We start from the raw sequence: 24,029 nt of genomic DNA, 5'->3' as shown, positions 1-24,029 counted from the left end.
CAAGGAATACTTCTAAAGGCAGTCAGGTAGACTATTGGATACCCTCAAAGAACTTGAAGTTGAATTCAGTTCCTGGGCATTACTATCTATGTGATCTTGTCCCTCAGTTTTTTCACATGTCCTCAAAGATTTTTTTCTAGCTCTCAATTCTCAAATTCCTGACAGGCAGTTGTGCATATCTCCTAAAAATTTGAAGATGATTAAGTACTTTATTACAAAATATTATTTTGAGGGATCTCCACGTTAGCCAACCAGTATTGCCAAATTAAGTTTCCTTATAAGAGCGTGCTGCATGCACCATCACCTTGGGATTTTGATTTATGTTGTAGATCAGTTACAAGAAAATTGAAAACCCTGGAAATATTAGATAACATAATAAATATCATATAGGAATATTATTGGTTTAGACCAATAATTTAATTGGTGTAGGGATTTCCGGTGAGGAAATTTGTTCTGCCAACTTAGGTCTGCAATTTTCACATAATTTACCCTTTTAGTAAAGAGTAAGGACTTCTCAGCCACACATTCCACCTTAAACTCTTACATGCACACCCTCTCCATCCTTATCCCCAGTGTCTTGGACCCCAAAGACAGGGCTGTCCACCATGCTCCCCTGTTTTTCATAACAGTGCTATGAATTGATAGTTATTTTAATTTCATTGTATTAATTCCAATGTATTTCATTGAATAAGAGCACTAAATACTATTGTGGTCACATATATTCTTTACCTGTTTAAAAAAAAAAAGAAAAGTGACAAATAGATGAAATATATCAGTTTAGGACGGCCCATGGCAGAAAAATAGTCTTCAAAATAATGTTCCTTGTGTGGAATCTCTGTGGAATACCCATGTATAATCTCGCTGTTTTGTCACTTATATCATAAACCACAGAAATATTCAGTGTTGGATATCTTGATAATTCACCACAATTGCTGTGGAGGAAGTACATCATTAGGGCAGGGATTGCCCTGTCAATAGTTACAGAAAATTGTGGCTTTAAAACCCTCCCTGGTCTTTCAGCCCAACAATGTAGGGATATTACCCTGCTGCTCCTTTCGAATGTCATTGTCCCTTGAGTGGCAGGAGAAAAAGCTGCTGTAGGTGTGACCCCATCTCTGAGAGGCAGCAAAGGGGAAGGATGGGCAGGAAGGAATCCATTCTACCTTTAGGATTCTTGGACAGAATCAGACAAAACAAAAAGTAGCTTTTATTAATGGAAGTTTTTATTAAGAAATGTTAAATATCTATCTGGAAGCCAAAAAATTTTGATTGATTGTGGGGATATGCAAATTTTTGTTTCCTTTTTTTTTTTTTTTTTTAAAGACTTCCAAGTTAAATTCTAGAAGAAATTGGCATGGACTTTAAAGAATTAAAAATGGCATTTTAAATATAAGTATTTTGTAGTCATAAATATTTGTATTAAAACCACAGTTGTGTATTATGATGTCAGATTGGCAATTCATACTTTATCATATATTCATATCCTACTGCTTATTTGCTGTATAGATTTCATTTATTAGAAGTATGTTATTTAGGAATCTCAGGAACCTGAGAGATAACTCTCACACTTTTAGTTTTAAACACAACTGCATTGCCGATTTCGTGCATTTTCAACATCTGGATCTTGGCCCTGGGAATACTCCCTCTGCCAATAGCATTATTAGCCCTCCTATGACTTTAGTGTCTGGCATTAGTGAGTTCTGGCCAAAAGTTTGCTTTGCATGTATCCTGATGACGAATTGCTCTGCCCTTAGCTCTGATGATGCTTGAGTTACATACACACAATCTACTGCCAGACCATGAAAGTCTTTCCATCTTGTAAGAATCTGCCAGGCCAGATTCTGTTGGGCGACTGGCTCTGTGCTATGATGAGATTGAGCTTCAGCTCAACTTATAATGTCTACAGGAAGCCTTTCCTAGTCCTTATAGCTGTTACTGACTTCCCTCTAAGATCATGTACAATATACTAACTTATATGTACATTTTCTGTTCTATCACCTCTCTGTCCTGCTTCCCACTCCTATTGTATTGGGAGTTCCTTGAAAGTAAGTAGAGTTTTGTATCACCAGCATTTAGTTTAACTCCTGAACTACAATAAGGCATTTAACAATTGCTTTTTGCTTAACTGGAGAAAGGAAAGACATTAGGGGTACACCCTCTTATTATATTACAAATCCCTATTTTAACTTATTACAGCATAAAGAGAGAAGATCTATTTGTCTCCTTCTGTCAGAAGGCTTATATAAAACCGGCAGTAAAACTTTGCTACAAGTTGTATAATTTGTCAAAGAATCACAAACTCAAGTTTGAAAAGCATCTCCAATAAGTCCAAGTTCAGTACATAGCTGAATAAAAATCATCTTACATGATTAAGGATCAAACATTCAACTTGATGACTAACTGGAATAACTAGATGATCACTTGAACCTCTTAGTTTCTTCTACCTCCAAAAATTGATAAGAGTTTAGAAGGGTATAAATAAAAGAGAACATTAGGATGAGCAATGCTTTGTGTCGCTATCATTTTCAAAGAAATAATGAAATATGTAAATGTGTTGATAAGAAAGTCTGTGCTTTCAGTTAAAATTGCCACACATGCCGGGATGTACTTGGGAAGGAGGCATTGTTGTGATATGGTCACTATAGCCTGGCATTTCTCTCTGTTTGTAGTGCTGGTGAGCCCCTATGGCTTAAATGGGACACTGACCGGCCAGGCATATAAGATGTCGGACCCAGCCACCCGCAAGCTAATTGAGGAATGGCAGTATTTCTATCCAATGGTGCTGAAGAAGAAAGAGGAGCGGAAGGAGGAAGAGGAGTTGGGATATGATGATGATTTCCCTGTGGCGGTTGAAGTAATTGTTGGTAAGAGAAAATATTTTGCCTGAAGAACTTTTTCCTCCTCACTTAATTTAAAAATACTAATTCAGATTCACCAGAAATATCCTTCATTACTTTCCTGTCTTGTTTGGTGACTCTCTAGGCACAGTGGAGCATGCTGAGTAGTTCTCTCGCCTGAAGCTCCGATAGTCCCTGCATCCCAAATGCTATTATCATCCTCCCCGGCAACTTATTTAAGCACCTGCTCACTGTTGAAGGGACAAAATATATAATTTAATGTAACAATTGATTGGCATCACATTTTGAACATGGATCTTCGTTAGGAACTGAGTAGTTTTGTGGATTGTTTCCAAGGTGTGTTGACTTTATATTTACTGTCACTCATTATAGGCGGTGTTCGCATGGTGTATCCATCAGCCTTTGTTTTGATCTCTCAAAATGACATCCCAGTGTCTCAGAATGTTGTCAGCACTGGAGGTCACATTGCTGTTGGCCAGCATGGAGTTGGAAGCATGAAAGACCCTAGCCATTGTGGAATGCCGCTCACCCCACCCACCTCTCCAGAACAAGCAATCATAGGTATGTAGAATCCTAACATTTTAGTTAGAAGGAGACCTGCAGGATCATTTCACAGGTAAAAGAAGACAAAACCCAGAGTTAAGTAACCCTGTGCTATTCGTTAGAACTGATTTGAACCAGCCTAGAAAACCAAACCAAAACGAAACACCAAACCAAAACCAACAGCAAAAAACCCACTACAAACTCCGTAGAGCTAACTGAATCAAACGGCTTCCAAAATGTAATGAGTTCCATGGCTGATGTATATCATCATTTCTCAGATCAATCCAGAAGCTGCCACATTTACAATTTTTTAAATTCTCCACTGGTAGAATCATGTTGTCGTGGTATGGGACAAGTGTCTGTAAACTCGAAGAAATAAATGTTAGGATAGATTGGTCTTAAGTTCATTTGCTTTGCCTTCTGTATTTTCCACAACGTAACTGATAAAGTTTTACACAATCATTGGCATATCACAAGTTTTGTCTAAATGCCAGGCTGCATAGAGCAGGCTTCCCTTTTTATAGACAATAAAAGCTAAAGTCTACAGAGGTCAGAGCCTTTGCCCAAGTTATTGCAGTCAGGGAAAGAACTGAGAATTAAAAGCTGTCGACTTTATTCCTAGCTAGAATTCTGTGCCTTAGGAAATTCTGCCTTTCTAAAGTCATTAGAGTTGACAGGCAGCTGGGGTATGGAAAGAAGGAAGCCTTGTCAATATTCCCAATTGACTGCATTGTTAGTGAACATCAATGCTGGCAAAAACTCTAGTGTAGGAATTGGGGAGCCTAGAGATTTCACAGTGTTTATAGAATTGGAGAAAGTTTTTCTTTTTTAAATGATAATAAGCTTGGAAATCATTTCAATTAAGGATACTTTTGCTCTTGGGTTAGCCAACAAATTATCCTTGTAACTCTTGGTTTGTCATGCTATAGTCATTTTCACAAGAGAAAAGAATTTGGTCAACAAGGTTAAAGAAGCACTTATTTCTCACCAGAAGTCTTGGTCTTTTGCTGAGCATTAAAATCATATTTATAATAACAAATCACTATGAAATACGATTTAATAGCTGAGCTGGAATTTCCTAAAAGACTCTAATTTTGGACACGAGCATGAATTCTTAGGGGACGAAAAAATGTTACTTTTTTTTTGTTTTGTTTTGTTTTCATTTCTTTTGAAATAATTGAGATTCATTATCTCATTAACAATCACATCTTCCAGTATTACCTGTTTTTTTTTTTTTTTTCATACCTTTAGGTAAGTAGTAACAGGTATGTTGGAACAGAATATGTATACCCTGTGAATTTTGCATGAGTGGGCCAATTGGTTTGGCCTAATTAGTCATGAATTATTTGTTCTAATTAATGGCATAAAGCCTTACATGAAATTCAGTGAGTTTATATTGTTCTTCAAGTAGAACTTTAGCTATGAACCACTAAGTGTAACTATTGACTTATCCATAAAATTAAAACATTCAGATAAATGCAGTAATCTTAATGGAAAAAGCAAATTTTACAAAAATTCATTTTTTTTTTTTTTTTAATGGCACAGTGACCAGAATTAAAGTACTTTATTTAGTACAAAGTTTGCACATTGTCAAAGGGGAAAAAAAATGTGAGTACCAATCTTAACTAAAATAAAGATTAACCAAAGGTCAAAAATGATATCTAATTGCAAAAATTAATATATTCATAGTAATGTAAAATCACACAAATTATTAATGTGTATATGGGACCCCTATTTAGGTCACTAAATATAGCCTTTAAACTCATCACACTCAGACACCTTATTCCTCTCCTTCACTTCTAACTGAAAATCAATATTTCAGGTCACAGAACCAGAGATAATTGGGTTCATTGGACTTCTAATGGCTTTGATAGAGTGTTTAGCTGACAAGCAGGGTTCTGTTCCAGGGGGCTGTTTGTTTTGGTTGGAGGTTTATAAACACCCTGACCTCTAAGGTGGATAAGGATTCCATTCTTTTGTGTGACTTCTGTTATATCTGGACAAAAGAAATGTAAAGAGAGGAAAAAAACCTCTTTGACAAGAAAGGGATAATCCACACATTAATTTTAGAAAAGTCAGCCTGAATTTTATTAATGTTTAATTTTGGTGGTCATTTTTGCAATTTAGGAATCCTCTCCAACTGCCTCAAGAGTCACTCACAAGCCCTGCTTGGACATTCCCAATGTTCATTTTGTCAACCAATTCTTTTTATTTTCCATTGGTTTCATCTAGTCTCCCCAGCAGAATGTTAGTACCTTGGGGTGCCAGATTGTATCATCTGCCATATTCTTTTTCTGCAGGTCTTTCAACATCTAATGTGATATCAGACACAGAAATGACTTGTAGCAATCATTTATAACACTGTGTGGCTTTATGAGATAAAATGGATAAGCTTTTATAGGCATTAACTATATATGTTTTATTTGTTTATCTATATACATTTGATAAAATATAACTATATTTAGATTGATATGTAAACATATGTATAATTATGTGTTTATGTGTGTGAATATAAACGCATGCACGCACACACACACATACATACACATATATACATACATACACACACATGCACTTGGGAGGAGGAAGAGAGGAATCCTTGAAGAAATCCACAGAGATGATCCACTTGACAGTAATATTTGTGTTATATTTTGCCAAACACATTCATGTGACAGAGGAAGAACACCTTTAAGAAGTATTTGTAACATTAAAACACATTGAATTTGTGCTGTAAACTGAAGGGCAAATTCATTTTAATTAAATGCATAATTTTCTTTTGCAAATCCACTAAATGAATAATCAGTGTTATGTTTTTCATATCAAATAGGCTAGATTAATACTGACTCAAATTATCATGATTATTTGAATTTTATTAGTTGTCTGGGATGAGATCGACTGGTTGAGTTTCACCCCCATACTCGCTGAAGTTATGGATCACGTGGACCTCCCATGCCAGCACAGAAAATATATGTCCTTTGTTTTGGTCTGATGTGGTAACAGTCTCATCCAGGGTTCAAATCCTGACACATTAGCACAATGTGCTTAAAACATGACCTTGGGCAATCTCCCAATCAGAGGACTGTCTACTGTTTGAGGCCATTCTTGCGTTACATTAAGGTCAACTCCCTCTACTGTTCCTTCCTGTATTTGAAAGTAGTCTTCTACATTAGGGTTTAAGAAAACCAGTCTTGCCCTTTGTGTAAGGAGGACTGTAGTTGAGATTCTGATGGTGGCTGATAAGGGTTTACCCCTATAGAGATGTCATTCCAATCCAGACAGAGACTTCTGGTGACCGGGGGCCAGTATCTGTTGGTGTTATCAATGATTACAGTGACTTCCATATTAAACAATAACCTTCCAGCTAGCTTTTTTTTCCCTTTTTTTTTTTTTAATAAAAACAATTGAATTTTATCAGAAGTAATTCAGTTAAATATAAAATATTTGTTTCAACAGTTGAACATGATGGGAATGTTGTGAGGTCAAGCTGCCAGGAGCCACTCTCTCATTGTTTTAGTATTGGAACCTAGAAGCCCCTTCTTCCTTGTTAGTCTCTTTGGAATGAGGCTGCCCCTAATGACTTTTAAACCCATGTATTTTGTGTGATTAGGGCACCATTTAACTGAAGGGAGGGCCAGCAAAACTTCCACAGCAGCTGACACAGACTGGGCTCAAAGATATAGTCAGGAGTGTTTTCTTTGGACAGGGTGACATATAGGAGGAATGCCTCACCCCATGCTCTTGGCTCTTCATTGGAAGGCCATGGCAGGAGATGTTCCCTGTGCCATTGGGCACCTGCAGAGTGCTTCTGTTTTTCCTCAGGTGAAAGTGGAGGTCCTCCGAGTGCCATTGGTCACTTAGCTGCCCAGGAGGGAATGGCTACTATGCACAGTCCAAAGAGATCGGGGGAGATTCCTCCAAAACTCCACAGTCACATGGTCCACAGAGTCTGGAAGGAATGCATCCTCAACAGAACGCAACTCAAGTAAGTTTTATGTCAAAATCAAGGTTCAAGATCAAGTTTCCCTATCTTTCTGCTCTGAATTTTCTGCCTTCAGGAGAGATGATGAGCAGGTATATTTAGTCAGATCTTAATTTGTATCATATTTTAGGTTATGGATGGTTTCTTGAAAAAATCCTTTCTTATATCCTGAGATAATTGCTTTAGTGAAGAATTTATATAGTAAAGACATCCACTAAGGCTTTCTTTGAGATAGTGACAGGAGGTTTGTCATCATGGATAAAATATCCAGCCTTAAATCAGGAAGACCTTAGTTCAGATGTGCCGTTAGACCCTTGGACTGTGTAACCCAGGACAAGTCATTGGACCTGTTTGCTTGTTTCCTCTTCTGTACAATGGGATAATAAAAATAATTCCCAGGTCATTGTGAAGCATAGTGTCTGACACATAGCAGTTGTTCTTATGTTGAAAGTGCTTGTTTTTTCTATTGAAGTTTGTATAGAAAGCTGATCTCAAAGCCTGGAAGACTGGGTTCATGCACTGGATCCAGGGAATTAGTCCCATGAGGAACAAGCTTTCTGTAGATGCAAAGGAGAGCTGCTTTGCTCCTGTTGACTCAAGGGATTTATTTATCTCTGTGGGGAGATAACTAAATGCTCTTTCCTCTCTGCCCAAAAATGATTTTCCTTTGTTGTTTAGAATGTTGGATTCAGTGTAGATTTATAAGAAAAAATGGCCCTAAGTAGACATTTAATTTCACTGGTTCCTAAAGAGAATTATATCCAGTGCATAGTGATCTAACGTAACGAATGCATTGTAGAAACAAATGTTGCTCAATTTCCTTTCTGATTTGGTCTCTTAAGCAATACTCCTTACTAAGTTTTAACTTTAGGAATATAATTATAAGCAATTCTGTCAACTCTTAATATATTTGTTTTGTAATTAGCAAAATATGCTTTAGATAAGATAAAAAATAATAATTTTGAAATCGATACAAAACCAGTCTTTTCAACAAAAGCATTGAGTTGGTGCCATGGTGAACTGCCCTGCTGCTTGTTGGGCTGCTACTGGAGAAGGATGTAAGAGAGGTGATAATGGATAAAACCTTGCCTATTGAATTCCCTTTGTGATAATTATAGAATTAATAAGTCATCTTCAACCAAATATGAGCTTAAATTTCATTTTAAAACAAGTGGCCCTAAGGCATTTTTACTAGTTGATTATTTTTGGTCTTATGAAATATAATTTTCCAAATAATTGTTATGCTTGATTTTCTTTGATAATGTACCTCTACTTTATAAGTTATATTCTTATCTCAATGATATGACTCAGAGATAATCTTTAGAATTTTCTTGTTATTTATATGCATGAAATACTTGGAATGTGTATGTTTGCTTGTAGTTGATTTATAAACCATTCTAGTCAGCATTTTATTCTTTCCTTTTTTAAAACATTTGTCTCTTTATAATTTTTATTTTTCCATTTTTTTCTCACCCACAATCCATGTATTTGACCTAATTCATGTGTATTTACACTGTGGATGAGAGAGGTGATATATCCATGGAGCGAGGGAAATGGTGAATACTACTGTACTTTTGTGATGGGGGACATTATGAAAGCCATTAAATTGTTAGCAGGAGCTTGAGAAATAAAGTACATTATAAAGTTCAAAGTACCATTGTTTTCTTATGCAAAAAGTCAGTAAATTTATGAGCATGAGTCCAGAGATGTAAGGGAACACAGAAGTTATCTATAACTGCTCCCTTCTCTCACTGGTGATGAAAGTGATACTTTGAGAGTTGAGTTGTCTCAGCCATGATTTCAGAGATGGTAAAGAATAGGGGCAGGATTTGAACTTGGCTCTCATGATTCTAAGGCTTGTGCTAAGGAGTAAATGGTTCTGACATAGCCTTCCCTACCTTTTTCTTTTTTTATTACTCACTGTGATTGTTGAAAAAGGAAGATTTTTAGTTATTTTCATCAACTAACACCTGATTTTATAAAACACTTTGTCTTCAGTACCTTTGCATGCCATAAGAGTCACTGAAAAGTTGTTTTAAAACAGAAGTGAACCTTTTTATGCTAATGCCAGTTCCTATTGGAGTGCTACTAAAAACACCTTACACAATGTTATGTGCACAGATGCTTTGAAGGAGCCTGCTTTTTCCATTGCACTTTGTATGGAAAGCTGTGAAGCCAGGAAGACTGGATTCATGTATTGCCTTTGACATCCTCTCTTACTCCTCAAGGCTTTTGGCAACTCAGAAACTTTAAGTTGTAAGAAGGTGCTGACATGACCTCTGAAGTTACCCAGCCAGACTGTCTTTTGGACATCTTCTCCTTAAGGGATTGTTTGAGAAGCCTTGCTGGAGCCTCTCTCTGAATTCATTCACCTCCTGGCCATCCCATGACCACCAAGCCCAGCTTTGGTAACCAAGAACAGACTATTGGTTGAAGGTCATGATTACTGTCTCCAGGATGGTTTTGGAGGTCCCAGAGGGGCATAGTCTCATGCATGGAAGGCTTTCCATTTGGTGTTTACTAATGCATTTCTTTGGTGCTTTTCACTGTAGGAGGAGTCAAGTCTCTGCTCCACACTTAGAGGAAGAAGCCTCTAGTGAGTCTCCTCCTCCACCTTCTTGGGGATTTGTGGATCCTGCCCAAAGAGCCAGCTGTTCCTGTTCCAGGTGAGTGGTGGAAAGGCTGGAGATCAGAAGGAGCAGCTGTTTTCAGGTGTTCCATGGACCTGCCTTGCAACTGTCAGATGTGAACATGTCAGAAATGCTAGCTGCAGGGTATCCTTCCCTCTCTTCACCCCAATTGGCTAAAATAGAGTTTGTCCTATTTCCCTCTAACCAACTGCCCTCCTCGAGTGTGACCTTTTTTGTCACTGAATTTTTCCTTTTTTCCGTGTTAGAAAAATCACCATTGCCTTTACTTCTTTCCTTACATCTCTTGTTACCATATACCATTCCTTCTTTTACAATCTCTTCCATTTCCATTTTCACAGCCATGACTTTAAGATCCAGGTCTTTCCCTGCATGTCTGCCCCTGTCTTTTAGCTGATGTCTCTGCTAGAGATGGGAACACATCTTTATGTGGCAGCTAGAGGTGATGAAGTGATGTCCTCACAACAGCTGTAGATATTATCATTCCCTTTTACAAATGAGAAATTAAAAAGCCTACATAGTGTCTGAAGATCAGAATGAAGGCTCAAAGCCATTTCTGTGGAATCTCCTTCCTAGGTCCTTTTCGTGGCCTCTTGATACAAGACTCGACTTCTGTAAGCCCTCACTGTCTGTCTCCTCTCCTTTGCCTCTTCCCAACAAAAAACAATCTTAGAAAATAACTCCCTGTCAGCTTATTCAGCTTCATTTCCCATACTCTTACGTATTTCTTCTCTATTCCAACTGAAATGAGGTTGTGTTTATGTCATAAGGTATGTCTAAGTTCTGATACTCCTTATGTTTATAGCCCTGGTATGTCATTCACTGTCATTAGCACCTTTCTGGGTGAAGTTTTCTCCATGTGAACAATGAGAATGATAACCTCAATCCTATCCATCTCCTCTCTCTGGTAGGGGGGTTTGGTCAATGGGAGCTGTGCTCTGCAAATATCATTGTATTTGGTGTTCATTAGTGTTGGAGGAATGTCACTGAGCAAAAAGAAAGCTTCCACATGGGCTCTCCACTATTTCCCAAGAAGGTTATCTCAGAGTTGACTAGAGTCCTTTGAAAGTTCCCTCTTACCTTTGTAAAATGTTAAAATGAATTGCAATCATTAGTCAAATGATTGTTTTTGTTGTTGGAAACTCTCATTGACATCTTTAGATAACATGGCATGTTGTAACCGCTAAGTGCCATATCTAGTTAGACTGAAACATTAAAACACAGTGGTCTCTTAAACAAAGACCATTTCTCAGTGTGGCAGGATTATTGAACTTGGCAACCCAAAGAAAGTCTTTTCAAACTCTGTCAAGTCTCCAGTTTAAAAAGCTTATTGTAAAATTTCTATCCAAAATCTTTTAAAGAAACCAAGACCTGTTGAATTTTTCTTCTTAATATCTCTTAATGATTTTTATCTTTTTCATTACATTAATTTCTGTATTCTTTTTTCTACCCTCCAACAATGGAGCCCTCCCTCAGAACAAAGAAAAAGTAATTCATCCTCACCATCTGACATAGCCACTAAGGCTAAATGCCTGTGCCATCCTATATCCAGATCCCTATTAAGGAGGGGACCAAAATTGATTATTGTAGAATTTGGTGTTCTAAAAGGTGAAGGTTAAATATCCTCTGCTTCCCTCCCTTCTTTCCTTTTAAACTTGTGGCTGAGCTTTAGTAAATCATTGCTGTATTGTATTCAGCAGTAACATACTTGCGCTTCTTCAAATGGACAGGATCCTCTTCTTGAGCCCTACCCATGCACCTGCAACGCCTTCTTGACTTCTGATTAAAGAATAACTTGTTTCACTCTAAGGATTTTCTGTGGCAAAGACTATCCAAAGTCTCAGAGTCTTCATGTTTTATTGAATCTTTATTTAAAAAAAAAAAAAAAAAAACATTTCTGAATTAAATTTTTGGTTTCAAATTCTTTTCTTCTTTGTTGACTAGGCTAGAAATACAATACAAAATTTGCATTAGTCATTTTCTTTGGGGGATGGGGGGGGGTGGTTGGGAAACTGTAAGACAAATTAAAAAAAAAAATCCTGATTCTGTACTCCATCTGAGTCCATCAATTTTCTCTCTGGAGGTGGATAGCAGTTTATATTATGAGTCATTTGAAGTTGTGGCAGATCATTGTATTGATCAGATTTAGTTAGTTTTTCACAGTGATTAGTTTTACAATGTTGCTCTTACTATGTAGATTGTTTTCCTGATTTTGCTCACTTTGTCAGTTCATATAAGTCTTCTGAAAGTTTTTCTGAAACCATTCCTTTTGTCATTTATTTTAGCATAATCGTATTCCATCACATTCATAGACCATATAACTTACTCACACATTCCACACTTGGTGAACTTCCTGGTTCCTAATTCTTGGCTACCACAAGACTTGCTGGAAATGTTTTTGTATATAGAATCCCAAATCCTTGGGGTATAAACCAAGAAATAGTAATGCTGGCTCAAAGGGTATGATACACAGTTTTATGGCCATTCTGGCATAGTTCCAAATTATTCTTAGAATGGTCAGACCACAACTCCACTAGCAGGGCATTAGTATACCTATTTTTTCACATCTTCTCCAGCATTTGTCATTTTCCATTTCTGTCTTCTTAACCAATTGGGTTTGTTTTAATTTTAATATCTCTAATTATTAGTGATTTAGAGCATTTTTGTTACTATTGATAACTTTGATTTCTTCTTCTGAAAATGGCTTCTTTATATACTTTAACCATTTATCAATTGGAGAATGACTCTTGGTTTTATAAATTTGATTCCGTTCCCAATATATTTGACAAATTAGGACATGTATGTGTGTGTGTATATATATATATATATATATATATATATATATATATATATATATATATATATATATATAAATATGTGTGTGTGTATATATATATATTTACATTCCTGCCTTCTTTCTGATTTTGGCTGCATTTTTTTTTCTGAAACAATTGAGGTTAAGTGACTTGCCCAGGATCACACAGCTAGGAAGTGCTGAGTGTCTGAGGCCAGATTTGAACTCAGGTCCTCCTGATTTTAGGGCTGGTGCTCTATCCATTATACCACCTAGCTGCCCCTAGGTTGCATTGGTTTTGTTGTGCAAAAACTTTTTAATTTTATAAATTGTTGATTTTATTTCCCATGAAGCTCTCTTTCTCTTTTTCATGAACTCTTCCCTAGCCAAAGATCTCATAGATCTCCTAATTTGTGAAATCTGACCAAATCTTAAGAAAAACCCACCTGAAGCAGCTCAGGCCAGAGAAGAGTTGATTAGCCAGAGAAAAATCTCATAAGAAGTAGAAGTGCGGCCCAGAAAGGTGGCAGCCTTTCCCCTAGAGACGCCACTAAGATAGGGGTAGATATGGGAAAGAGTGGCCCAAGTATTGTCACGCGGAGAGGACCCTGCTGGTAAGAATTAGTAGGGGAGCTAGAACAAGCTGTAGGGAAAGTAGGGGAGTCCGAGGAAGGAGCGAGGATCATGTTGCTTGTCACAAAATGGCAGAGAACTCTCAACACTTCTCCCCTGGACTGTGGCAGCCGCCCTCTGCTTTGAGCCTTCCTGCCTCTGTTCTCAACTGGATGCAACTGCCACAATGACACCCCCAGAGTAAAGCTCTACAGAAGCTTCCAGATTGGTTCTGTACCCTGTGAAATGATCTCTTTTTGAGGTCAATGTCAGATGATTCAGAGAGTACCAAAGAGGTATTCGGGGGCTGTCCTTATAGATTTATTTCACATTCCTTCCTGCCAAACTGTTCACTCCTGCCAAACTGGTCTGTTGCCTAGTTCCCCTGCACAAAATTCAGCCTTCCCTCTGAAAGGCCTCTGCCAAGACCCTCTTTTCTTCAATCCTAGCTTATCTTCAGTACTGCTGCTTACACTACCCCAGGCTCAGCCAGAGGGCCCGCTCTGTCTAAGGCCTTCTCTCTCTTCCTCAGGCTATTAGCATCCCACCCATACCCAAACCCCCTCTATCAGTTTGTGTGTATTTTGTATTTAGTACTTAACTGTGCCCAAGTCATTTCCCCTGGTTGCTTGGGGTATTTCCCCTGGTGCTTCTTGAGGTCAGGTACCATTTCTTTTTCTTTTTCCTCTCTCTCTGTCTGTGTATCACTGTCTCTCTGGCCAAATGCCTCCATATAAGAAACATGGTTTACCTGGAAAATTTTGCTAGCACCTTCCTGCCCTACTCTGTTTTGGACAGGCCTTTTAAAACCTGTCAACTCCAAGACACCCAATCATTATTATGACACAGCCCTAAGTCTCCGTGTCTAACATCTTTATAGGTCAAGATGGCCAGTCGGCTCTTTTGCTAAACCATCCCATTATGTCCCTACAATCAGTTTTATTAGCCACTGGAGGGTCGTTTTGTGTAGCACTGTGTAATTTAATGCTACCCTGGTGGCTTTCAATGGTTACTCTGATGCCAGTCCAAGGGCCAGGCTTTCTTTTCTGGAGTGATTTATCCCTGGGCAGGATCTGATTGACCCACTGTACAATTCTGCATCAGGAGCAAATGTCAGTGGGGCCTCCAGAGCCCCACTGAGCAGCTTCTTACCCTAATACCTGCCCACAAGTTTCTTGGGAGGATACTAGCCTCATTTCTGACTGTTTGTAGGAGGATGTCTCTGTATTCTCATCTATAGTAATAACGATAATAATGTGTTTATGTGTTGCTTAAAGTTTGGGGACATACCTTCCCTGTAGCTGCCTATGGCGTAGGTAGTGCATTTTATAATTGAGAAACTGAGACTTTGTGAGGGCAAATGGCTTTCTAATGGTCAAAAAGCTGCAGAATTCCCCCTTGGGTCTCCTGCCTCAAACTCAGTTCTCTTCCCTCCAAGCAATCTGGACTCACAGATGTTGCTCTCATCCTTTTTAAATTTGAGTGGTGATGGACCTTGCTTTTACTCTTTCTTTCCCAAGACAATATTACTACATTTATTTATATTCACATCTCTTTAAGCCAAGGAGATTCAGTTTTGAGTTGCCAAAATTTTTGTTAGTTTTTAAAATCTCAAGTTGTAGATCCACTGACTTTTGTAAGAGTGTGTCTGAAAGAAGCAACAAGAAAGGTTGTAGGACAGGGGTTTTGTGGGGGGGGGGGGGGGTTGTGTTGTTATGTCTGCTTTCTTTCTTTTTTTTCTTTTTTAAGCTTTTCTTAAAGCTGCCCCTTTCTGCTATGTTCTTTGTGATATAAATAGATTTTTCAAAATCATGAGGCTCATAACTGTATGGAAATTATCAGATTCCTCTGAATAAAACAAGCACAATATTTCTATTTCTGTACCAAGTTAATCTCCTTCTCATTCTCTCAAGTTGTACTGAGTCTGCTTTCTTTATGGGCAATTAAAAGAGAGAAGCTTACAATGCTTAGTGTGAGTTTCAGAAAATGTTTGGATGCTCCATGAAGGCATCCCTTTTGGTCTCAGAAAAGACTTTCCTTTTTAAGAGTGAAAGCTTTATAGGGTGATTTCATTTCTTTTCTCACTCTAGGCATAAGCTTTTCAAACAGCGCTGTGCAGTTGGGCCCAGTCGGCCCACTTCGATATCACAACCTGGGTTCGCTGTTGGCCCACCATCTTCTTCATCTTTGCCGCCTCCAGCCTCTTCTAAGCACAAAACAACAGAACGACAAGAAAAAGGAGACAAACTTCAAAAACGGCCCGTGCTGCCGTTTCACCACAGGCCCTCTGTGGGTGAAGATCTATGCATGGAACAGGACGCGCCAGGACAGAAGCTGGCCTTGGCTGGGGTGGATGCCTCCTTGGAGGTCCCAAGCAGCAGGAAGTATGATAAGCAGCTGGCTGTGCCTTCCAGAAACACAAGCAAACAAATGCATCTGAATCCCATGGATTCACCCCATTCCCCCATTTCCCCTCTGCCTCCAACCCTCAGTCCCCAACCAAGAGGGCAAGAAGCAGAGAGTTTGGACCCACCGTCCATTCCTGTGAATCCAGCCCTCTATAGTAATGGACTAGAACTTCAGCCGTTATCAAACCTGGATGACAGGACTGTTCTTGTGGGCCAGAGACTGCCTCTGATGGCCGAGGTCAGTGAGACAGCCTTGTACTGTGGGATTGTGCCCCCCAATTATGAATCATCTGATAAATGGCACAGTTACCACCTACCACCAAGTGATGACCCAGAGTTCAGGCCTCCAGAGCTCCAGGGTGAGCAATATGATGTCATGATGGAGATAAATTCCGACAGCACTGCACTGAAAAGGTAAGGAGATTGACCCAACTTTCATGGTTCATTCTCATTCGACAAGGGGGTAATGTTTATAAAAGACAAGTCTTCCCTTCTATCCATTCACTGTGTCTCTAAAATGTAAACCACAAGATATTTTTGTAAAAATATTAAATAAGAGAAGAAATGTCCAAGAGAGAATTAAAGCAAAGGTTATATAAAAGCACGGGAAGTTTCAAAAATCTGGCCCAGGAAATATAGTTTGTGTTCATTGATTCCCAAACACTTTTTAATGTAAAAACGAAATTGAACTGCCCTTGCAGATTTCTCCCTATTACGCTGGTATTTTGGTTTTTGTGTACAAAACTAAGGTATTTGGCAAAGGCTCCGTACGTGATCAGTTACATTGTATGCCTGCATGTGTTAGTCTGTGAATGATTACACATATGCTCAAATGGGGGTATTTCTCTATAAATGTCATGCTAAAGAAATTTTTAAGGAAAAAAAAGTCTTACAAATGTGCTGGAAAAAATTGTTTTGAAGCACATAATCATTACCTTCCCTCCCAGCAGAACAAGATTTATTAAATTATTTAATTTGTCAATAACACAAATCGGACAATTTCTGGAATGGTTTGGTGTGTTATAATGCAAGTATGGTTTTCTCTTTCATATTCATTTATTTGCATCCTTATTTGTTATATACTTTGTTAAGAAGTAAAAGCATCTCAGTTTTTCCACTGTTTAGCAAGTAGTAATTTGATTTATTCTTCTTCCATAGACTCTTAGCACAACCTCACAAACGGTTTAAAATCTGGGATGATAAGCAGCCTCAGGGACAGGCAGTCTACCTTGACCCATCACCTCGAATGCAGCAGCCTGCAGAGACCCTGGGAGATGCCAGTGACCCATACACCTTTGAGGATGGTGACATCAAGTACAGTTTCACTGTCAACAAAAAATGCAAACTCGGAATGGAGAGAGAGCTACTGAAAAAGAATAAGGTACTGTGCTGACCCACTAAATTAGATGGTGTTTCTTATCCATTTCTTGCTGAATGAGCTGAAAGTTATTTAGAAGCAGGAGTTTCTCTCTCAAATTATTTCACTGTTGATGCAAAGTGTATAGAAATGCCTCAAGCATATGATAGATTATTGCTGCTCTTTGCATCCTGCTTCTCCCCATGTTGAATGTTGACCCAAATACCGAGGCCAAATACCTCTCTCTTCTCATAGGCAAATTTTTGGAATTGTTGCAAATATTTGAAATTTGAACCGTTTTTCTCATAGATAACCATTATAACTAGTCTTGGTCTTTGTAAAAAAAAAAATTAGTAGTGGGTTGTTATTTAAGACAATGAGAAACTCTTTTATTGTTGTTCATGAAAATATGACAGCCTAAAGTACTATAAAGGTATTTATCTATTGTTCCAAAAGTATGCAGAGTTGAGGTAGTTATTTTGTAGATAGAAGTTAGATTGAATTTCTCACTTTGACAAATATATAGATAATAATAAAATAGCCAACATTTATAAAATGCTTTAAGGTTTGTGAATTGTTTTATAATTGTCATTTCATTTCATCCTCACAAACATCTCTTGAAGTTAGGAGCTAGTATTATCCTCATTTATGTGTGAGGAAACTGAGACCACGGGTACAGTGACTTGCTTAAAGTTACATAGTGACTAAGTGTCTTAAGACTGGATTTGAGCACTTCACATTTATTGGGGGCACTTTAGATAAAGTTTCTACTTCAATAAAAATTACTCAGAGTTGAGAGAAAATGGGAGTATTTTTGCATGAAAGTGAGTGGGTAAGCTACCCTCTCCTTAGATTCTCAGGATCTTTTAGGAAGGTTTTTTATCTATGATTTTTCACCTCCCACCCTCTATTTCTTAGCACTTGCTCTTCTACATCATAGTCTTGGATTGCTGGGCATGTTTTTATTATGACCAAATTTCTTTTTTTTTTTTTTTTTTTTTATTTAATAGCCTTTTATTTACAGGATATATACATAGGTAACTTTACAGCATTAACAATTGCCAAACCTCTTGTTCCAATTTTTCACCTCTTACCCCCCCACCCCCTCCCCTAAATGTCAGGATGACCAGTAGATGTTAAAATATATTAAAATATAACTTAGATACACAATAAGTATACATGACCAAAACATTATTTTGCTGTACAAAAAGAATCAGACTCTGAATTATTGTACAATTAGCTTGTGAAGGAAATCAAAAATGCAGGTGTGCATAACTATAGGGATTGGGAATTCAATGTAATGGTTTTTAGTATGACCAAATTTCTTACACAGTCTGAAGATGGATTTGGTTCAAAAGAGATCCCCACAACAGGTCATTCCACACCAGTGCCCGATGGGAAGGATGCCATGTCTATTTTCAGTTCTGCTCCAAAAACAGGTATGTAAAACAGTGTTGGCCCTATTTAGATAGTTGACAAAAGAGGGGAGAGGGAAGTTTCTTTTCCATTAATGTTTCAGTTTTCACATTGTTTTACTTTGTTTTATCCTTCCTTTCCCAATTGGAGATCAAATTGTAATCTGATCCTAAATTTAAGAAAAGCCCTATGACAATACTTGCTTACTTACTCCTTTGATGAAGTAAGAACCATCTTCATCCTGCTTTGGGGCAAACATTTTTTTCTTCCTTTACATCTCAGATGTCCGTCAGGAAAGTGCTGCCAGCAGAGCAGGCCCCAGCAGCCTTACCCAGGTGACTGATCTGGCCCCTTCACTCCATGACTTGGACAACATCTTTGATAATTCTGATGAGGATGACCTTGGGGTGAGTCTGTTTCTAGAGGCTAAGTCTACAGTAGAAAACAATTTCTGGGGATAAGCAAAATCTTGCACATTTGTAACTCTCCTAATCAGTGCAAGATGAGCTTTAATTCCCAGTTTTGAATGTTTTACTCAGTGCTTTGTGCATTTAGCAAAAATTGTAAAGTTAATAGTGCATTGTTTGTTTTATCCTTGGCACTTGGTATATGACTTCTCACTTTTATTTTTAAATTTTAAACATTTTTCTAGTTTACTTTGTGAAACCTTTCTAAATATCATGGTTTTTAGGATTTGGGGGGTTCACTTGCATCTAGTAGAGAATTTTTAAAATAACCTTAATGCACAAATTTTGATTTCAAAATGATATTTTATGATTTTTATTCAGACAATATTTTTATTTTCAGTCAAAATATTTATTTTGTCAGTAAACATTTGTTAAGTGTTATGTGCATGCTACATGCTGGAGATACAAAAGAGGTAAAAGACCTTGATCTTAAGGAGCTTACAGTTGAATGGGGGAAATGGCATGCAAACATATACACACACACACACACACACAAGCTGTATACAGGGGAGATAGGAGATGATTAGATGATTATGGAGGGGCCACACCTGTTTAGAGAGCGGTACAGGAGGCTTTCTATGGGGCGTGAGACTTTAGGTGGAACTTAAAGGAAGCTAGAGAGATGGCACAGTAGTCAGAACATGCTCTAGACAAGGAGATCAGCTGGAAAGGATGTCCAGGGCCCAAAGATGAAGTCTGCTTTGTCATCTAGCCAGGAGGCCAGTGCTTCTGGATCAGAGATATTTGTCAGAATCCAGAAGCAAATACAACAATATGCTTTATGGTCCTTCAAAGTCTGCCATAACCTGCTGCCTCACACAATTCCAGTCTTCATACTCCCCAACATTTGCTCCTGGAGGTGACAGAGAGCCACGGGAGCCATTGAGTAGTGGGGTGACCAGGTCAAACCTGAGCCTTTAAAGGCAAACACTAGAGTCAGGCACACCGATCAACAGACCATTTCCACAGTCTAGGAGTGAGGAGCAAGGAGAAGTATGGGGAGAGGAGGAGGTGAATTTAAAATATGTTGCAAAGGTGAAGTCAGCAGATCTTTTGTGCACAGCTTGGACAGAGGGAGTGAGGAGTACTTAGAGAATTGCCTGGGGGTACTGGGAGATTCACAGGTTTGTCCAAAATTGCACAGGGAGTGTGTGTTAGAGATAGTACTGGGCTCCAAATGCTCTGACCTCCAAGGCGAACTCTTTACCCTTGCTGTGTCTTTACAAGTTAACTATTCCCTGTAAATCTCTGTCTAGGCTGCATCACCAGCACTACGTTCATCAAAAATCCCAACAGTAGGAACCGAAGACCGGCCTCTGGGGAAAGACGGCAGAATGGCAGTTCCTTATCCACCGAGTGAGTAGAGCGGTGTTGTTTTGGCTTCATTCATTGCCTATGTCAGAGTTATAGACCCTTCTCTTCTCTCCCTCGTGCCCACCCCCCACCCCCTTCTTAAAACAAAAATTAAAACTCATTATTTCATTTGGCCCTCCAGAAATAATAATCATTTTTTATGATTTATGTTTTATGATTTATGTTTATGATTACCTAATCATAAACAAGGACTGGCACGGTTTCAATCTCCTGTCTTCAGGGCATTTTGAGACTCTAAAAATATTTGTCTACTATTTCATTGTTTAACAGTGATTTCTTAGAAAGAATTGTGCTTTATTTGAAAATTAGAATTTGCTGGAAAAGTTTGTAGAGGATTTTCATATCCCAGAAAATATTCTGGATACCTATTTCCACTGATCAACTTTCAGATCTGTGACCGAATTTTGACATTTTCTTGTTGGTAAAATTAGTTTGATGTGTATGTTCACAATGGGAAGAATTATCTTCTAGAACATTCATAAGCAATCAGACTATTAAATGAGAGCAGAATAACTGAGAAATCAGAGTAACTGTGTGGCTACTCTGAAGCAGAAATATAATTTCACTGCAAATCATTCTTTAATACCTTCTCATTAACTTCAGCTGGTAATGAGAACAAATTGAGGGGAAAAACTACCATGTCACAGGGATGAGTCAAAGAGTTTTATGGACCCATAAAGGCTGCACTGATTTACTCAAACGTGGACATAGAGGGTGTGCAGAGATGGGCCTATGACAGTTTTAGTAGATCCCAGAGCTTTTTAAAATATGCAAAGCTTTCTCAAGCATGACACATGTGAAAATGAATCATGGTAGCCAGGCAGTTGCTGTAGTTTTTTTTTAATTAAACATTTTTCTTTTTTTATGACTCTGCACTGCAGAATTGTACAAACAAGGAATGCAAAGATTAAAAGAAACAGTGTAAAATAGATGCATGTGGAATAGGCCAAATCAATGAGTCCTTTCACTCAGATTGAACTAGTTGATCTTCTCTGCTTCTTTTGACATTAACAAGTGAGAGGTAGCAACCTGTGAGAGGTTATGAAATCTCTGTGAGAAGCCTCATGAAGCTGTATTCATCAACTGTCCTAGAATCAATGTCCTGGCCCACTGTCTTGAGAGATTTCTATAGTGCCCCAGTTAATCATTTCAGTCAGAGAATCCTAAGACTACTCCAAATGGATGAGTATCCCTCAACATTTCTAGTTTGTCTGAATTTATATTTTGATAAGTGTTGGGAGCATTATCGTTATTTTTTTAGACAAAGAGAAATTGCAAATTTTATATTTATTTTAAATGTCAAGAATGTTGTTTTTAGGGGAAAAACGGCATTTGGGGGCAGTTTTCAATTCTTATTTTGTGCCCTTTGGGTAATTATGGCAGGTTTCTTATGTTATATTTAAGGGAAAAAACTACAAAAACCTTTAGCTTGAATGATTTCATTATCGATCTAATCCTTCATCTCATTTGTTTTTGGTTTTTCCAATGCTCTTGGTACCTGTAGTTTAGCACTTTTTGAGATACCCTCTGAGACTGCACTCAGTGTCAGGTGGGTCTCATTTACCTTGAGAGTGACCCAGAGATACCCAATGATTTTCATCAACTGCAGTCCATGTAAGACCTTCAAAGGGACAGGTGTACTCTGTTTTATTTAAAAGCTGCCCTCCTGAAAAGTTGGGTGTGAAGGAGTGATATTCTAAGGGCCCTCAGCAAACCTAGCATTTATTTTCATGTCTCAGGCTTTCAATGAAGCCAGGCACACCTGCCAGCATGGCACCTGATGTCTGCCTTGTTTCCCCTCGCCTCATCTCTCAATGTTGAATTCTCCTAACCCTGAGGCAGGTGGGGACCTGAAATCTTTGGGAGCCATAAGGGGAGTGCAAGGGATGACTTTGCCCACACCTGTAGGAGAAGTGACCGGGTTCTTAGTGCACTTATTAGCCTTGCCTTTCCTAGGCCTCAGGAGAGACAAGTTATTGTCACTCTTGTGAGCAGATTTGTAAAGTATTACCCCCTCCCTCCCTTCCTTTAGCTATTTAACCTGAATGCTAGTGGTAGTATTAGTTCCTCCAGAGCAACCAAAAGGACTGAAAAAGCAAATGAAAGTGTCCCTGTCAGGTTCAGGTGATTAGATTGAATGAAACCACAGAATCAGGCTCAGCCCTTTATCAGCACCTGTGATCTGCCTGGACCTGTGGGTCATATTAGAGTATGTCCCCCTGTTTCTTTATAACTCCTGAAACTGTCTGGAAGGGCCTTTGCACCTTCCCTCCTCTAGCTGACCTTCCTGTCTTGGGCCCCATCCATCATCCTCTTCCCCATACAAACAGTATCCAAGGCTTTGTATTCTTCCTGTGTGCTGAGATCTCAGCCTTCCTTTTTCTTTCCCCTGCCACCACACTCTGTCTCTTTGCCACCTGCCGGCATTGCTGCAGTTGTCTTTAATCCTTCCCCTGCTTCCAGTTCCATCCATCCTTTCTTCTTCCTAATGCACAAGGGTACATCCCCATTTCCAACCAAACCTCATATGTGGTGTTCTGGCACTAAAGGCCTCATGCATGGGCATTGGGCTCATCTCTCCAACCTTGCCTCAAGATTGCCCTTTCCCAAGTACAGTCTGTTTCAGCCATGTCTCCCTGCTTTCATACCTTTGTCCACTCTGGGATATCCATTCCTCACCCTCCAGGATGATTGCTAACCCCAGAGGCATGTACCTGTTTATTCTGGTTTCTGTTATTTGCTCATGCATTACTTTGTGTTTGTGTAAGGTCCATGGAAGCCTTCATTTCTAAACTTGAATCTTCTGGGTAGAGCTTTGGAAATGCCTAAAATAGAAACCACAGTAGGTATAAGCTCTTTTAAGGATGAGAGTTGTGTCTAAGGTTATCCCAACATATCAAGAATCAAGAATCCCTGTGTCTCCTACAAATGATTATTCAGCCTGCATTTAAAAGTATACAATGAAAGGGAACCTACTAATGAATTAAGAAGAAACTTTTTTCTAAAATCAGAATTGATTCTCCCATCCTCATATTCTTAGCTCTGCCTTTTGTGGATGAGGAAACAAGTCTGATTTCTTCTATGTGAGAGTTCTTGTAATACAAGTGGCTGGCTTTCATGTCTCCCCAAGTTTGTCTCCTGGCTTACCATCCCCAGGTCGTTAAAAGGATCTTATTTTTTTTTTTAATAGGTTTTTATTTTTGAATTATATGCAAAGGTCATTTTCAACATTCACCCTTGCAAATGCTTGTGTTCCAAACTTCTCTCCCTCCCTTCCCCCTCCTCCTTTGAACAGCAAGTAATCCAGTATATGTTAAACATATGTAATTCTTCTTCACATATGTCCACATTTATCATGATGCATAAAAGAAATCAGATTAAAAAGGAAAAACAGAGAGAAAAAAGTAGGTAAACAACAAAACAGGTGAAAATACCATGTTTGTGATCTACACTTAGTCCCCATAGTTCTTTCTGTGGATTCGGATGTCTCTCTATCACTAGTCTATTGGAACTGGCCTGAATCACCTCATTGTTGAAAAGCGTTAAGTACATCAGAGTTGATCATCACATAAT

General features: G+C 38.5%; 1 protein-coding gene across 4 annotated transcripts in view; it reads left to right on the top strand.

Moving 5' to 3' along the window:
• Window positions 1-24,029, top strand: part of MED13L (mediator complex subunit 13L) — a 333,757-nt gene that overhangs the window by 265,820 nt on the left and 43,908 nt on the right. For all 4 annotated transcript variants that reach the window (XM_031948656.1, XM_031948657.1, XM_031948655.1 and 1 more), the window contains 9 exons: window positions 2,670-2,864; window positions 3,231-3,419; window positions 7,221-7,383; window positions 9,933-10,046; window positions 15,525-16,256; window positions 17,001-17,223; window positions 18,533-18,638; window positions 18,898-19,022; window positions 20,339-20,438. In XM_031948656.1, coding sequence (XP_031804516.1) covers window positions 2,670-2,864; window positions 3,231-3,419; window positions 7,221-7,383; window positions 9,933-10,046; window positions 15,525-16,256; window positions 17,001-17,223; window positions 18,533-18,638; window positions 18,898-19,022; window positions 20,339-20,438 — 1,947 coding nt within the window. The remainder of the gene's footprint in view (window positions 1-2,669; window positions 2,865-3,230; window positions 3,420-7,220; window positions 7,384-9,932; window positions 10,047-15,524; window positions 16,257-17,000; window positions 17,224-18,532; window positions 18,639-18,897; window positions 19,023-20,338; window positions 20,439-24,029) is intronic.

This window comes from Sarcophilus harrisii, chromosome 1, assembly GCF_902635505.1.
Source record: "Sarcophilus harrisii chromosome 1, mSarHar1.11, whole genome shotgun sequence".
NCBI lineage: Eukaryota > Metazoa > Chordata > Mammalia > Dasyuromorphia > Dasyuridae > Sarcophilus > Sarcophilus harrisii.
Note: the sequence above shows the minus strand (reverse complement) of the source record. Positions and strands in the feature narration are given on the sequence as shown.